This window comes from Kogia breviceps, chromosome 3 (assembly GCF_026419965.1).
Source record: "Kogia breviceps isolate mKogBre1 chromosome 3, mKogBre1 haplotype 1, whole genome shotgun sequence".
NCBI classification, from domain to species: domain Eukaryota; kingdom Metazoa; phylum Chordata; class Mammalia; order Artiodactyla; family Physeteridae; genus Kogia; species Kogia breviceps.
This window is the reverse complement of record NC_081312.1, coordinates 158,061,571-158,075,971: the sequence shown is the minus strand read 5'-3', so window position 1 is coordinate 158,075,971 and position 14,401 is coordinate 158,061,571. Positions and strand designations below refer to the sequence as shown.

The 14,401-nt window shown below is 42.1% G+C and overlaps 1 protein-coding gene across 4 annotated transcripts in view; it reads right to left on the bottom strand.

The window, feature by feature from the left end:
- Positions 1 to 549: 549 nt before the first annotated feature.
- The window catches only part of TARS3 (threonyl-tRNA synthetase 3), a 52,010-nt gene continuing 38,158 nt past the window's right edge, over positions 550 to 14,401 (bottom strand). The window contains exons 15-21 of one of the 4 annotated variants that reach the window (XR_010839867.1): positions 12,608 to 12,685; positions 12,423 to 12,523; positions 7,683 to 7,897; positions 6,125 to 6,229; positions 3,843 to 3,915; positions 3,097 to 3,211; positions 1,267 to 1,776 (exon numbers count right to left, since the gene is read on the bottom strand). Coding sequence is in view for 2 of the 4 variants with exons in the window: in XM_067030116.1 (XP_066886217.1) it covers positions 1,628 to 1,776; positions 3,097 to 3,211; positions 3,843 to 3,915; positions 6,125 to 6,229; positions 12,423 to 12,523; positions 12,608 to 12,685 (621 nt within the window). In the remaining 2 variants the exon portion in view is untranslated. Of the gene's footprint in view, positions 1,777 to 3,096; positions 3,212 to 3,842; positions 3,916 to 6,124; positions 6,230 to 6,494; positions 6,803 to 7,682; positions 7,898 to 12,422; positions 12,524 to 12,607; positions 12,686 to 14,401 lie in introns of those variants that run through there. The other 3 variants (XM_067030116.1, XM_067030114.1, XR_010839868.1) reach the window with 3 other exon arrangements.

The window sequence follows — 14,401 nt, the reverse complement described above, 5'->3', positions numbered from 1 at the left end:
CCCGGGAGGGAGCTGCTCCCATGCCGCGGCTCCCTGCGGCCGGCATAGCGATCCGCACCTGTTCCCACCGCACCTGTTCCCACCGCAGCAACCTTCGTGCTGGGCTGCGCACGGGCTTCCCTCTCCCCGCCCACCCGCCACAAGGTTGTCTAGGGTGGGGATGGGGAGTCTTCTGACGCCCCCTGCCTCACTAGCACGTTTGGTGAGTTCAAGGAATGTATCGAATAGAGCTTGGCCTCAATTAAAGTTAGCTTAAACAGGTACATGACACAATCTGCACCTTCTAGCATCTCACAGGCCTGACCCTTGAAAAACTTCGGGGTGAGGGGTGCAGTGTAACTTAGAGCGGGCCCTCCTCATTCGGTTCTTCCCTATAGGTGACTCCACCTCCTTAGATTCCACCAATTGCGGGTAGGATTGTGTATACTCTAGTATTTGCTACTGAAAAAAACCCACGGGTAAGTGGACCCGTGCAGTTCAATCCCCTGTTCACGGTCAGGTCTACTGTTTTGTCTTCCAACTCTTCAGGAAGCTAAATGATAAGTGTGTACAGAAGAGAGAGCAGGTCTTAAATTTATTTTGAATTCCACAGCACATAACCAAATAAACACAAAAAATACTGCTTGATTGGTAGCTAAATTCACTACTGACATAAAGCCATTTTAATTCAGTTCTGAGCAGTACGGTATTCCTCTCAGTTAAAATCAGAAATCCGCTTGAGTCTGTAAATCAGTGGAATGTCATCCCATCAGAAGAGTAATTTAACTCTAGGGGAGCAAATTATTATGGTATAAACCTATAGGTGAAACCCTGGAAGCACTACGTAACACATTTTATTTGAGAGTTTATTTTTTCTAAAGATAAGTAAGTTTCAATTGTCATTTAGAAGCATTAAAATGGCAACTCTTATCCTATAGTGGAAACTACAGAAGATTGCACAACACTGAATTTCTTTGAGTTCAGAATCCTTTGTTAGTAATCCAATATTTAGTACTAGCTTCTTCTTTTGTGATTGTTGGTTAGTTAAAACAAATTGATTCCGATTTTGAAAATAAAGTTTCAGAACCTCCCTGGTGGTCCAGAGACTCCACGTTTCTACTTCAGGGGACATGGGTTCGATCCCTGGTCAGGGAAGTTCCACATGCTGTGGGGTGTAGCCAAAAATAAGAAAAATAAAGTTTCAGTGTGAACTTTAGTAAAACTTGAGTTAAAAAATACCTGAGACATAATGTTATTAGAAAATAAGATTTCCCCCCATATTCAAAAAGCTTTGAAGACTTTTATTTGAAACTTATCTTTTGAAAATCACAATTCTTAACAATAACATCTCATAATGCTCATTTCCTAGTATTTCCCTCTTTGATGCTCGACATTTTCCCATTGAAGTCTCTCAAGATATTTGGGAAATTTAAAATTTCCCACACTTGTCCTCTCATTGTCTGCAGACACATTAGTGAATCAGATTTTGTGCATATCAGCCACTCATTCCCCGTCTCACTTCTCACTGTGCCCATCAGTGGACCAGACAGTGGGTCCCAAGTTCTCAGAAGTACGAATGGTAATTAAGGAAAATGCATGTTCAGGGTTCAGAACAAGGTTACACAGATGTGAGCACAAGGAAAGGACTTCAGAATTCTTCCTCAGCATTCAGGGTACGTGATTTCTTGAGATTCTTCAATTTATCAATGGCAGAAGTTACTGAAATCTCTCCATGAATTTTGTTGTCTCTTGTTCGAACATTTACGGCATTATTTGTCTTTTCCTTTTCTCCAACCACTGTAGAAAACAAAGGGAAATAAATATATTTTCAATCAACAATTTACTAAATATTAAGGCAGCAGTCATATGGCATATGTCTTATTAAGTTTTCTTCTTAATACTAATCAACAAATATCAATCTAATGTCCATTTGGTCATCCTCTAAGAGTAAATTTCTTGAGACAAGGAATGACTTCTAATGCCATCTCTCTATTGTCCATTTTCGAGAACACCTGTGATGGTCGTGGGGTACAGGTGGGAGGAGGGAGCTCCTAAAGACCCCCTGAGTCCACCTGGCACACTTGATGAATCAAGAGGCAGGCACCAGACACGTGCCCAACCAGCCAACAGAATTTTCTGGAATATATGTAAAAGGTTTGTTCTCGCTAATGATCCAGGCTGTGAGATGACGCAGAATTCTGCCGCCATGTTTCTTGCTGTCTGGAAGGAAGATACTGGCCAGCAAGTAAGGGGGATAAAGTAGATCTAAAGAAGCAGATCAAAACAGGGAACAGAAATGGGGAGAAATGGTCCTGGGTAAGGGTTGAGTTCCCCTTCCAGTTACTTTTCTAATTATTTGGCTACTTAATTCTACCTTCCATGGCATAAGATACTCTAACTCCCTTCCAATACATTCCATTATGTCTAAGCTAATTTGAAATTTCTGTCACCACAAGAAGGCTGACTGAAGCATCATAGTACCTACTACAAACACTTTTGATGACAAATTGATCATAGGACAGCCCTGTGCATATTTATTTTGCCTTCTACAGAAACTTTCAACTTATAGGAGACAACCATATCATGCCTACAGGCATATAAATAAGTTTCCCTTGATTTTGAATCATTTTTACAGTCAAAATTTTAGATTCTGCATCTAATTACTCATGTTCCTCAAGGACGTTTTATTTTTTCACTTAATTCTTTTCTTTTGATCATCTTAAATTTGGAACATTTCCTAGTCATTAGTTTAATCCTAAAGATTTCTAATAAACCATAAAAGCAAAGGAGATTATTTCAGGCCTATCACATGACTGAAACATAGAGTATAATTCTACTGATAAGATCATTTTCCACTGTCAGTTTGAGTTATTAATTCTTCCTAGTAATACTACACCACAGGATCCATGTGAAACTTCATAACTCTTGTTTTCTGGCAAATAACAAAAAGTATCTAGCCAGGAATAACACAGACTATTCTTTGTGTATAAATATTCAACAGCTATTTATCATAATCAAGCAGTTATACCATATTCTTTATTTTGTTTTTTGGGGGGTTTTTTGGAATTAAACTGAAAAAACAAGCATTTGGGAAAAATATATACAAATTTAGATTACCCAAAATAAAATTATACTGATCCAGCTGTGCATTTCGTATTTTCTTACTTAGTGTACAACTATGATCTAAGTCAACATCAGCCATGAATCCTTCTTCAAAAAATTCAGTGGATACCTGTAAGAGAATGAGACACTTTCATTAATACATTGTGTATGGTAATGCGGTGGCCGGCCTCCAAGATGATCCCCAGGGTCCCACCCCCCGGTATTCACACCCTTGTGTGTCCCCTCCACCTTATACCAGGTTGGTCTGTGTGACCACAGTGGAGGGAGAGTGATGGCACCCCACTTCTGAGATGAGGTTAAAGGGCTGAGTCACTCCCCCTGCCTCGACCTCTGAGAAGCCTCACCAGGCACCCGAGCCAGAGTCCCCAGCCAAGTTGTCCCAGATTCTGACTCGCAGAAACTGAGATAATAAATGCCTTTTGTTCTAAGCTGCCAAGTTTTGGAGTAATTTGTTACACAGCAAAAGATAATATAAGTATTCTTCCTAATAGAGCCATGAGGAAAAGAATAACTACGAGATGTTTTAAAAGACCAATTTCTCAAAAATATTAAGAAATAAAATAGTTCTGATACAGCTACATAGACACGACTCAGGTGTTAATTGAAAACATTTACTGAAAACGGGGTGGTAAATTAATGTATTAGTTATGCAATATTTTAAGGTGTGAATAACATTCCAAGTCAATGACGTTCACAGACCACATGCCAAGATTATGTACTTTAAATGTCTCTAATTTTACCTGAAGTGCATATTTTTCACAAGTTGGCTCCACAGGGATGACCATTACCTGACGAGGAGACAGCCAGAAAGGCCTGAAAAATATAATACGTATTTTTAAAATGACCATTTCTTACAAGATTAAAAAATAACCAAAGACTCTTTTTTCTTTTTAAGTAAGACTTCACAAGAGAGCAGGTTCAGTAGAGGGGTGTGGAAGTAAAGCAAACTATATTAAAAGGCAATAGAGGAGATAAAAGGGGAAACTGGGCATTTCGATTGGAAAGGGAGGGAAAACAGGTTGGCAGCTAGATGAGAGGGCTAAATATCACTGACCATACAACCCCGCAACCGCTCTCTTGGGTATTTATCCCAGAGAAATGGAAACATGTTCACACAAAAACCTGCATGCTAACATTTACAGCAGCTTTACGTATAATAGCCCCAAACTGGAAATATCCGAAATGCCCTTCAGCGAGTGAATGCTCAAACTGTGCATCACACTACAGAACACCATCAGTAGTGAAAGGGAGCCAATGACTGGTACTTGAGATGCCTTGGAGGCATCTCAAGGCAACTCCATCCAAGGAGTGAAAAAAGTCAGTCTCAAACGGCTGCATGCTGTGATTCCATTTATGTAACATTCTGGAAATGACAAAATTATGAAGCTGGAGACCAGATGAGTGGCTGCCGGAGGATGGTGACAGGGATGGGGTAGGAGGTGTGTGGCCATAAAATAAACGGCAGCATGAGGGATCCTTATAATTAACGGAACTGTCCAGTACCTTGACTGGCGGGTACACAAATCTACACGTGTGCACAAATGCAAGACCTGAATGAGGTTGGTGGATTGTCACTCCCCAGTTATGTGTATACAGTTCTGCAAGATGTTACCATTGGGGAAAACTGGTAAAAAGTATGCTGGACTTCTTTGTAAATGATTCTACAGTTATCTCAAAATGAAAATTTTTTAAAAGATGGAAAGGTGGGTATAAGCAATGTTTGATGTGGGAAATGTCTGCCTTTTTCTTCAGCATATTTAGTTTGAAGGTGGAAGGAAATGCACAGGGACTATTACCAGATGGCACTTTGTGCATATATGTTTTTACATACTTATTCTTAAATTACAAAAGCAAAATAATACATGTGGCAAATGTAATTATATACATGATGAGATACAGATCATAAAATGAAAAGTAAATGTATCGTTTTGAGCTCTGTTCTCACCCCTGCTTCAGCCCCACCAACTCAAGAGAGCCACATTTTAAACATTTCTATTTTTATTTCTCAGGGAGATTTCCACCACAACTTGATAGGTGTCCAAAGGCTTGCTGTGTAAACTGTGCAGGGTGGTACTGTGTCTCCACAGGAAGGTGTGCCCACACCACCTCCTGATCCCCTAGTTCTACTGCTCTCTTGCAAGACCCACCATCTCTCACTATGTTAAGTATTTACAACAGAATCAACTGGAGAGAAATATAAACATGTTAATTCACACATACACACGTATTCATAACTATAGTTTTGGATTCTCTGTACCTGTAATAGATTGGACACCCCCATGACACCTCAGTATATTTCTCTAGGATTGCAAATAAAATCTAAGGGACAGACACAGACTCGGGCAATACCATCCCCATGGCCCATTCTGAGCGACCATCCACATACCAAACCTACTTGTCATCTGGTTTCCAACCTAAGTATCTCTTAAGTCTCTGACCCTGTGGCCAAAGCAATAATCAGATTCCACGCATCAGTGTAACCCACACCTCTGGCTACTTTTCCCTCCGGGCACAGAGGGTGACCAGATGTACCACTCGAAAGCCTGCACTCAGGGCATTCACCTTCCCCCTCCATCTCTGGAGAGGGATGCCACTGCAGCAGTTCTCTTTGGCTTTGGGGCCATGTGTGAACCAGGCTTACATGTTTCCTCCTAAGTCAGTGATCACAGGGCTGTGAGGTCAACAGCATAGCGGAAGGAAGGAGGGCAGTACAGCTAGAGATGGTGCCCTGAGAGTGTGGGCCATATAAGTTCCAGCGAGGGGTTTGTTTGACACAGGTGAAAAGGTGACTCTTTAATTTTACTGAGATCCCAAAAAGGTAAATGATAGTGTTATGCCACGCTGCCTTTGTTTTCTTTGTTTTATTTTCTGGTCTGGCATATGCCACAAAAATTTTTATTTGCTGTTTGGATACTTGCTAATTATAAGGCAAGAGCCACCATTTTTTTCTTATTAATTTCATCTTTTAGCCATGATTTTTAAGGACAGTAGACATATAGCTTTTCTTTTCCATATCACTTACCATTTTCCTCCATAGTGTTCTGAGAGAATGGCCATCATTCTTTCCACTGACCCCAAAATGACTCGATGAATGATCACAGGGTTCTTCTTATCATCCCCATCCTTACTAAAAAAATGAAAATTATACATTTAATTATTCTCTTAAGATTCATAAATAACTTTATCTTCTTACCTTATATTTAAAAGGTATTTTCCCAAACTAGGTAAAACAATAGATTACTCATAAATTATCTTTAAACATAAATGTGCCATTAATTAGAAATAAAGGTTTTTTTCTTTCAAATTATGGTATCTTTTATTTTTTTAAAGAGATTCTGCATTGTGTTTTTTATTTTTTAATAGTTTATTATTTTTAAATTTTATTTATTTTTGGCTGCATTAGGTCTTTGTTGCTGCGTGTGGGCTTTCTCTAGTTGCAGCAAGTGGGGGCTGCTCTTTGTTGCGGTGCACGGGCTTCTCATTGTGGTGGCTTCTCTTGTTGTGGAGCATGAGCTCTAGGTGCGCGGGCTGCTTCAGTAGTTGTGGCACACGGGCTTAGTTGCTCCGCGGCAGGTGGGATCTTCCCGGACCAGGGCTTGAATCCGTGTCCCCTGCATTGGCAGGTGGATTCTTAACCACTGAGCCACAAGGGAAGCCGTATGGTATCTTTTATAAACCAAAGAGAAATAAAATATATCACCTAGGAAAAAGCAACGTAATATTAGATCACTATATTACAAATCTACTGATTATTCTAAACTACCAGTTTTATTCGAAACTACCAGTTTACTCATATTGAGAGGCAATCTTACAAATCATATTTTTAAAATTAACTTTATTTTGAACTATGGCTTACTTCACCACTAATTTATTGAACAATTATCAAAGACATTGCAAAAATAAAGAAAATGGGTTTCTGTACTCTGTAATAGAATATGTTGGTATTCTATTAGTTTGGGTTAATGGTATGACCACGGTGGCTGGCAAAAAATTTACCAACCTTAGTTAGTTAGTTAGTTAGTTATTAGTTATTAGAGAATATTGAAAACATATAGAAAAGTAGAGAGAATAGTATAATGAACTCCCACATAACCCTTTCTCAGCATCAGCAAATGTCAACTCACAGCCAATCCGGTTTGGTCCAAATGCACCCATTCCTGACAACATCCACTGTAAACACACTGCCATACTGTAAACACTATGCCCCCATACTACTGATATATTTCAAAATGTTCCTGATACTTGTTCCAGAAGTCCACTGGTGAAATTCCATTTACAGACCTGAAACCTTCATGACATTCTCCTTACATTTGAGAATTCTCTCCTCCCTTTCAGAAAAAGATGTAAAAAGCAAATTACAACTGTTAATTGTAATAAAGTAAGGCACTCCAAGATCTGTGCACACTTTTCCCAGAAAGATAAATTTCACATTATTGCAACAAATGTAATAATATGTGATGCTTACAAAGCTCTTAGGACAAATTTTTACCTAAATGTTGTACCAGCTAGTTACTACTAAAACACATATACACACAGGGCAAACAGACAAATAAAAACAGAGACTCATTCATTAAACTCACTTCAAAAGAGTTTTCATTGGACATCGTCATTGCCAATCATTTCTGCTAAGAGCCACGGCAGACTGACTGCAAGCCAAATCCTCTGTGAGATCCTACAGAAGCTTTGGGGTGGGGCTGGGGGGCCTGAGGCCATTCCTGCTCAGATATATGAAGAAATAATTCATTCTACAAACTGGAAACAGCATGGTATGTTCCTGAATGTTGCATAATGTTGCCTGTGTAGGGAATGAAAGAGAAGCAGCATGATCCTTTCACAGGCCCCAGGGTACCGAAATTTCTGTCCCATCATTTATTTTAAAATAATTAAAATCAGATCTAGTCTTAAGAAGGGCAAAGAGTGACCTAAACTATGTTTACACATCTATACTTTCAGGTAAACATTAGAATTAATGACAAGTTCCCCCAAACAATCCTCGTGGATTTAGTTGGAATTACATTAAATTTAGAGATACATTTGAAGAGAATTAGTATCTTCACAATATTGATTCTTCCCAGTCCAACAGTGGTGTGAATCTTCATTTAAACAACTGGGTTTTTTTTGCCTTTGATAAAGTTTTATGTTATATATTTCAAATAAATATTATATATTTATATTCCTTGTCAAGTTTATTCTTAGATATTTTCTTGTTTTTTAAAAAAATTTATTTTATTTACTTATTTTTGGCTGTGTTGGGTCTTCATTGCTGCTCACAGGCTTTCTCTAGTTGTGGCGAGCAGAGGCTACTCTTCATTGACGTGTGCAAGCTTCTCGTTGTGGTGGCTTCTCTTGTTGCGGAGCACAGGCTCTAGGCACCTGGGCTTCAGTAGTTGTGGCACACAGCCTCAATAGTTGTGGCACACAGGATTAGTTGCTTTGCTGCATGTGGGATCTTCCCGGGCCAGGGCTCGAACTGGTGTCCCCTGCATTGGCAGGTGGATTCTTAACCACTGCACCACTGGGGAAGCCCCTTTACTTGGTTTTTGTTGTTGTTGTTGTTACTGTTTCTGAAATTTTTTTTTCCATTGCACTTCTTAGCAGGTTGTCGCTAATATATATGAAAGCAAATTGATGTTTGCATTTTGACCTTATTGCTAGGTACCTTACTTTATTATTAGTTTTAATTTTTCTCCATCTGATTCTATTGGATTTCTAGACATCTTAGCATCTACATACAATGAAAATTTGGCTCTTTATTTCAATATGTCTACATATCCCAGAACAATTGTGAGTAAGAGTACAAATAGGCTAGTCACCTTCTTCTCAACTAAGTAGAGATGTTATTGTTGTTTTCTAATAAATACTCCTTACCATTACAGGAAAATTTATTTCTGTTCCTCTCACAGGAATGAATGTTACATTTTATCCAATGCCTCTCAGCACTGTTGAAGGTAATGCGTGACAATACGCTTCGTAATGTTAAACCACCCCTGCTTTCTCTATTTTTTTAAAAAATATTTATTTATTTGGCTGCACCTGGGTCTTAGCTGAGGTTGCTGTGTGTGGGATCTTCCTGGGGGCATGTGGAATCTTTAGGTGTGGCATGCGGGATCTAGTTCCCTGACCAGGGATCAAACCCAGGACCCCTGCATTGGGAGTGTGGAGTCTTAAGCACTGGACTGCCAGGGAAGTCCAAAACCACCCCTGCTTTCTTGGGTAAAAAACTTACTTGATCAAGGTGATGACCTCGCTGCTCCTCCCTCTTCTCCCCTCATATCTAAGCCACAAACAGATCACATTGGTTCTACCTCCAAAATATACCTCCACTTTTCTGAACTCTATGTATCACTGCCAACATGTTCTGTCATCATCTCTTACCTGGCCTACAGACCATTGCTTCCACTTCTGCTTTCCAGTCCCCACTGTCCACACAACACCTAGGATGATGGATGGATGGAAGGATGGATGGGCGGGTGGGTGGATGGGTGGGTGGGTGGACGGGTGAATGGCTTGCCTGATCTACTGATCCTCCACATCCCCCTTGGATGGCTAGTAGTGTTTACATTTTGTTGCACTAGTTGGGTTATTTTTGCATCAAGTCCCCCTACCCCTAATTCTTTTTGTTCATTTTGGTAGGTTACTGGGGAAAGATGATTTTGCAAATATGAACTTAAGGCACCATCTTTTCCAAAAGGCCTGAATTTATTCTTGAAAGTTCCGTGCTTTCCCCTTTAACCTTTGAGAATTTTTATTATTCTCATGTCCTGATGTAGCTCCCTGTATGAACACTTCAACTATTCTTCAGCTCTCTACCTTCTCACAGGATGTAACTCTGAGTGTAGCTCTATAACCATTAATCAAATATCAAAACACAAGTTGGAGAATCCGAAATAAAATTTTTGTTGGTTGAACATAAATTGAGATCACTGCATAAAATCCTACACTCTGGGAAATTGGTGGTTGTTCATCTATTATAAGAATCTTTTTAGGAAAATATTCTATTAAAAATTATTAGACTTAAAATATGCCAATAATTTTTCCTTTTTAAATTAATTTTTTAAATTAATAATCTTGAGTGAAAGAGATCTCAACACATTATCTAATCAACACCACATCTAAAACAGGACATGGTGAGAGGAGGTGAGTTTAAAGAAATGATGTTTTGATTTTTGTCTAATTCAAGTCAGTGGAATGGTCTTTAAAAAGAAGCTGGTTCCAGGCAGAATGAAGTAAGCATGCCACACCTGACTCTCCTGCTGAATGCAGACATGGACCCTGGAGAGAACATAAAGAACAGCCACCCAAGGGCTGGGAGGAGTGACTGGTGCCGGGGGATTGCCGAAGACCAGAATCTGAAGTGCCACCAAACTGCACTTAGTTTTTTGTAATTTTGTCTTCCAGTTTGTGTGGCCTGGACTTAAAGACAGCCCACAGGCAAGAATACATACCAGGTGCAGACAGGAAAAGCTTCAAGAGAAATCCTCACTTTCTGGCCAAGAGCCAGAAAATAACTGCTAAGTTTCAGAAAAAGTGGGGGTGGGGGACGTCCTGGAGTTTTCTTCTCTTTTTTCTCCTCTCTTCCTCCAGCCCCCAATATTCCCACAGTGGCACAGAGACTAACAGGCACCTAAAACTCCAAGGAAGGGGATCCTCCTCTCCAACCAGAACAGCTGTGATCCCAAGCATACGTGAATCCCTGTGCTCTCTTTCTCTCTGCTGGCCTCCTGATGCCTGGTCTCTGACACAGATAGCCCAGGAAACAGCATGCAGAGCAGGGAAGCGAAAGCCCAGCGTTCTGGCTACAGGACTACAGAAAGGGACTTCAGGGAACCAAAAAGTGTCAGGGAAATACCGAGAGCAGGGGGCGCAGAAAAGCTGCCCCATAAAGGGGTGTATGAGCTCGGCTGGCCTCACCTCTCATCGCACATGCTTGGATCCGACCCTAACACCACATAAAACGCTTGAGAACTGGACTGTTGGGACTTGGCCCCTGGGTGGTGCACACAGGACAGAAGGCCTCGCTGAGGCCAAGATCCACAGATGCTCATATCCCTTATATACAACGGCTGGTACAGTGAGCCCAGTCGGCCCTCCATATCCATGGGCTTCACGGATACGGATACAGATACGGATACAGAGGGCCGACTGTATAGGCTCAGAAAACTGAGCTGACGTTGGAACCACAGAAGGCGGGTTATAAATTACAGCCTGAACCTGCCCAGGCAGAATGACTGCTAAAAAGTCAACAATCCCCTTAGGATTTAAACAAGACCCAGCATCTCACAATATAATATTAACAATGTCTGGGGTGCAATTCAAAACTACTCAGCATATTCATCACCAGGAAAATCTCAATTCCAAAAAACAGATTATGGAAAGGGAATAACAGTTAACTCTGCAGTGGGGAAATCTTGCAAACTTTATTTTAACCAAGTGATGGAGGTTACATCACTGGTGACAAGTCACATTGATGCCATGCACACCCTTGAAAGGATAAGCCACCCTCAAAAGGTGATATACAGTATGATCCCACTTGTGTGGAATTCTGGGAAAGTGACGGAGAGCAGGGCAGTGGCTGCCCGGGGCTGGGGTGGGAGGAGAGTGTGACTGTAAAGGAACAGCATAGGAATTTGTTTGCCTGATGGAATCACAATCGTCGTGGTGGGCACACCACTCTATACAATGTTAAAACTTACAGAACTGTACACACACACACATACACACAAAGTCAACTTTACTGTGAGTTAAGAAAAAATTTTTTGGGCTTCCCTGGTGGCGCAGTGGTTGAGAGTCTGCCTGCCGATGCAGGGGACACAGGTTCGTGCCCCGGTCTGGGAAGATCCCACATGCCACGGAGCAGCTGGGCCCGTGAGCCATGGCCACTGAACCTGCACGTCCGGAGCCTGTGCTCCGCAATGGGAGAGACCACAACACTTAGAGGCCCGCATACCAAAAAAAAAAAAAAAGAAAAAATTTTTTAAAGAAGTTGTTGGTTTGCAGTGATGAAACTGCCTCTTTTCCTCTGCTTTCCCTGGTAAATACCATCCTTAAGACATAGACCCAGGGTCAGCCCTTTATGAAGTCTCCCCCTCTGCCTCAAGGAGATTTCTCTGTTTGGGTCATGTTTCCACGTCCTTTGTTCATAGCTCTAACCAGAAAACTAAAGCTGACCTCCAACTAGATTACAAGCAGGTAAACAAATACATACTGAGTATCTTGCACACAGACAGACATTCACTGATGCTTGTTTCTATACTGCTAATGCTCAAATGACAATAATTAAGATATGAGTCCTACATTATTTATCACATTCAATCACTCACCTAACATATGTAAGATTAAATCTTACAGGCAGTTGGAAGTCCAGCTGAATTGTAGCACACTGATGGTATCTGCCAATAGCATCCTTGATTTTTATATCAATCTGTAAATTAAATGATGTTTGCTTAGAGACAGGTTTTATTTTTCTTTTAAATTTGACTTTTTTTGAAGCATATGGCTTACTTACTTTAGGACCATAAAATGCTCCATTTCCCGGGTTCATCTTCCATGGTTTCCCAAATTCCATCAAGCTATTCTGTAGTTGCTATTTTTTTAATAAGAAGAGAACATTACTTACACTTAATCACCATATACTTATTGAACCTCTTTTACATTCAATAAACTACTGAGCAAGGACTACGTACAGAAAATTAAGATAGTACTTACTCTCAAGAAACATACACATTTTAATTGGGGGAGAAAAAAGATAACTTAGTAAACTGTTCCACTGAATTCCAGCCAGGTAAGTGATAGAGGGGTACTTTGGGCACTTCTGCCGTGCAGACCCCCTCTGCCCTACTCTCTCCAGCTCCTTTCAGGAGGTGCCTCCACACCATAAAAGGCAATAAAGCTGTGGCCTTGTTCCTCGTGCACTCTGTGTTCAGAAGATCAGTGGACAGGCCTTGCACTCGCTCTTGCTTCTCCCCCACCTCTGTGCCTGCAGCTGGTGGGCAGGGCCCCTTGGGACACAGAGGCTGTGGAAGCGGGAGGCCCACTCTGGTCTCCAGACTAAGCCACGTAAAGTCACCCAAGTTAGCTCACAGTGAGGTCGCTCCACACTGACGGTGACAGGGTGTGCACGAGTATTAGTGATAGGGCTCTTTGAGTCTTCAGCCACTCCGTGTGAAAATGGCTTCTCTGGGAAGCACCCGGGCATCCTTAAGGCCCTGGCCAGAAGACTGTCAGAACAGGAGCCAGACTCCTGTCATCACCCCAGCACACTGGAGCCGTGAGGGGGGTGACATTTGGGAGTGAAGCGCCCGACAGGGAAGGAAAGCAGTGGTGGTGTCTTGGGCCAGGCCAGCGTCACCCAGAAAGCCTCCTCCAGGGCCTCAGTCAGAGCAGGTCAGGATCTGCTCCTGGTCAGACCCCAGGGGGTCCCTCAGGGACCCAACCCTCCTGCAGAGGCTTCCCTTGTGCTCAGGGCTGGGAAGGCCACCTACACAGATGCACTTCACAAGCTGGAGCTGCCCTCCCTCGACTTTGTTTCTGAAGGGAGAAGAGACTGTGACCCATGTTCTCAGACAAAACAAGGCCCTGCTACAGCAGGTAAAATCGATTGTAGGGACTCCCAGGGAATTAAAAGCAAAAGAAAGGCCAGGTTTGGGGGAAGAGCATACAGCAGAGGTCATTGCGTCCACTGCTCTGTCCTCTCCCTGGGGACACCGGGATAGGAAGGCCTGATGGGAGGGGCCGAGGCCAAGAAAGCTTCGGGTTGACACAAGGCCTGGGGAGAGGGGACGTCTGCGCAGAGCTGGAACCGCCGCTCCCAGGCCTGGCCCGGGGATACTGCCCGGCACCTCTTCTCCCTGCTGTCTGTCCTGCCCCACACATGCCAGGTCTCTGGCTCCCAAGAGCACTAGGGTCTAGACTATGGGACGTGCTGGGTTTCGGACACATCAGTTTGCTTGTGCTTATGTGGGAGGGGCTGGAATGTTCTTAGGGATCTAATGACTCACTGCAACTCTGGGAAAGTGGGACCCAAGGGAGGTTTGTTTTAAAAAATTAATTAATTATTTATTTATTTTTGGTTTCACTGGGTCTTCGTTGCTGCACTTGGGCTTTCTCTAGCTGTGGTGAGCGGGGGCTACTAGTACTTCATTGCGGTGTGCGGGCTTCTAATTGCGGTGGTTTCTCTTGTGGAGCACGGGCTCTAGGCGCACAGGCTTCAGTAGTTGTGGCTCATGGGCTCTAGGTGCGCGGGCTTCAGTAGTTGTGGCACACAGGGTTAGTTGCTCCGCGGCATGTGGGATCTTCCCAG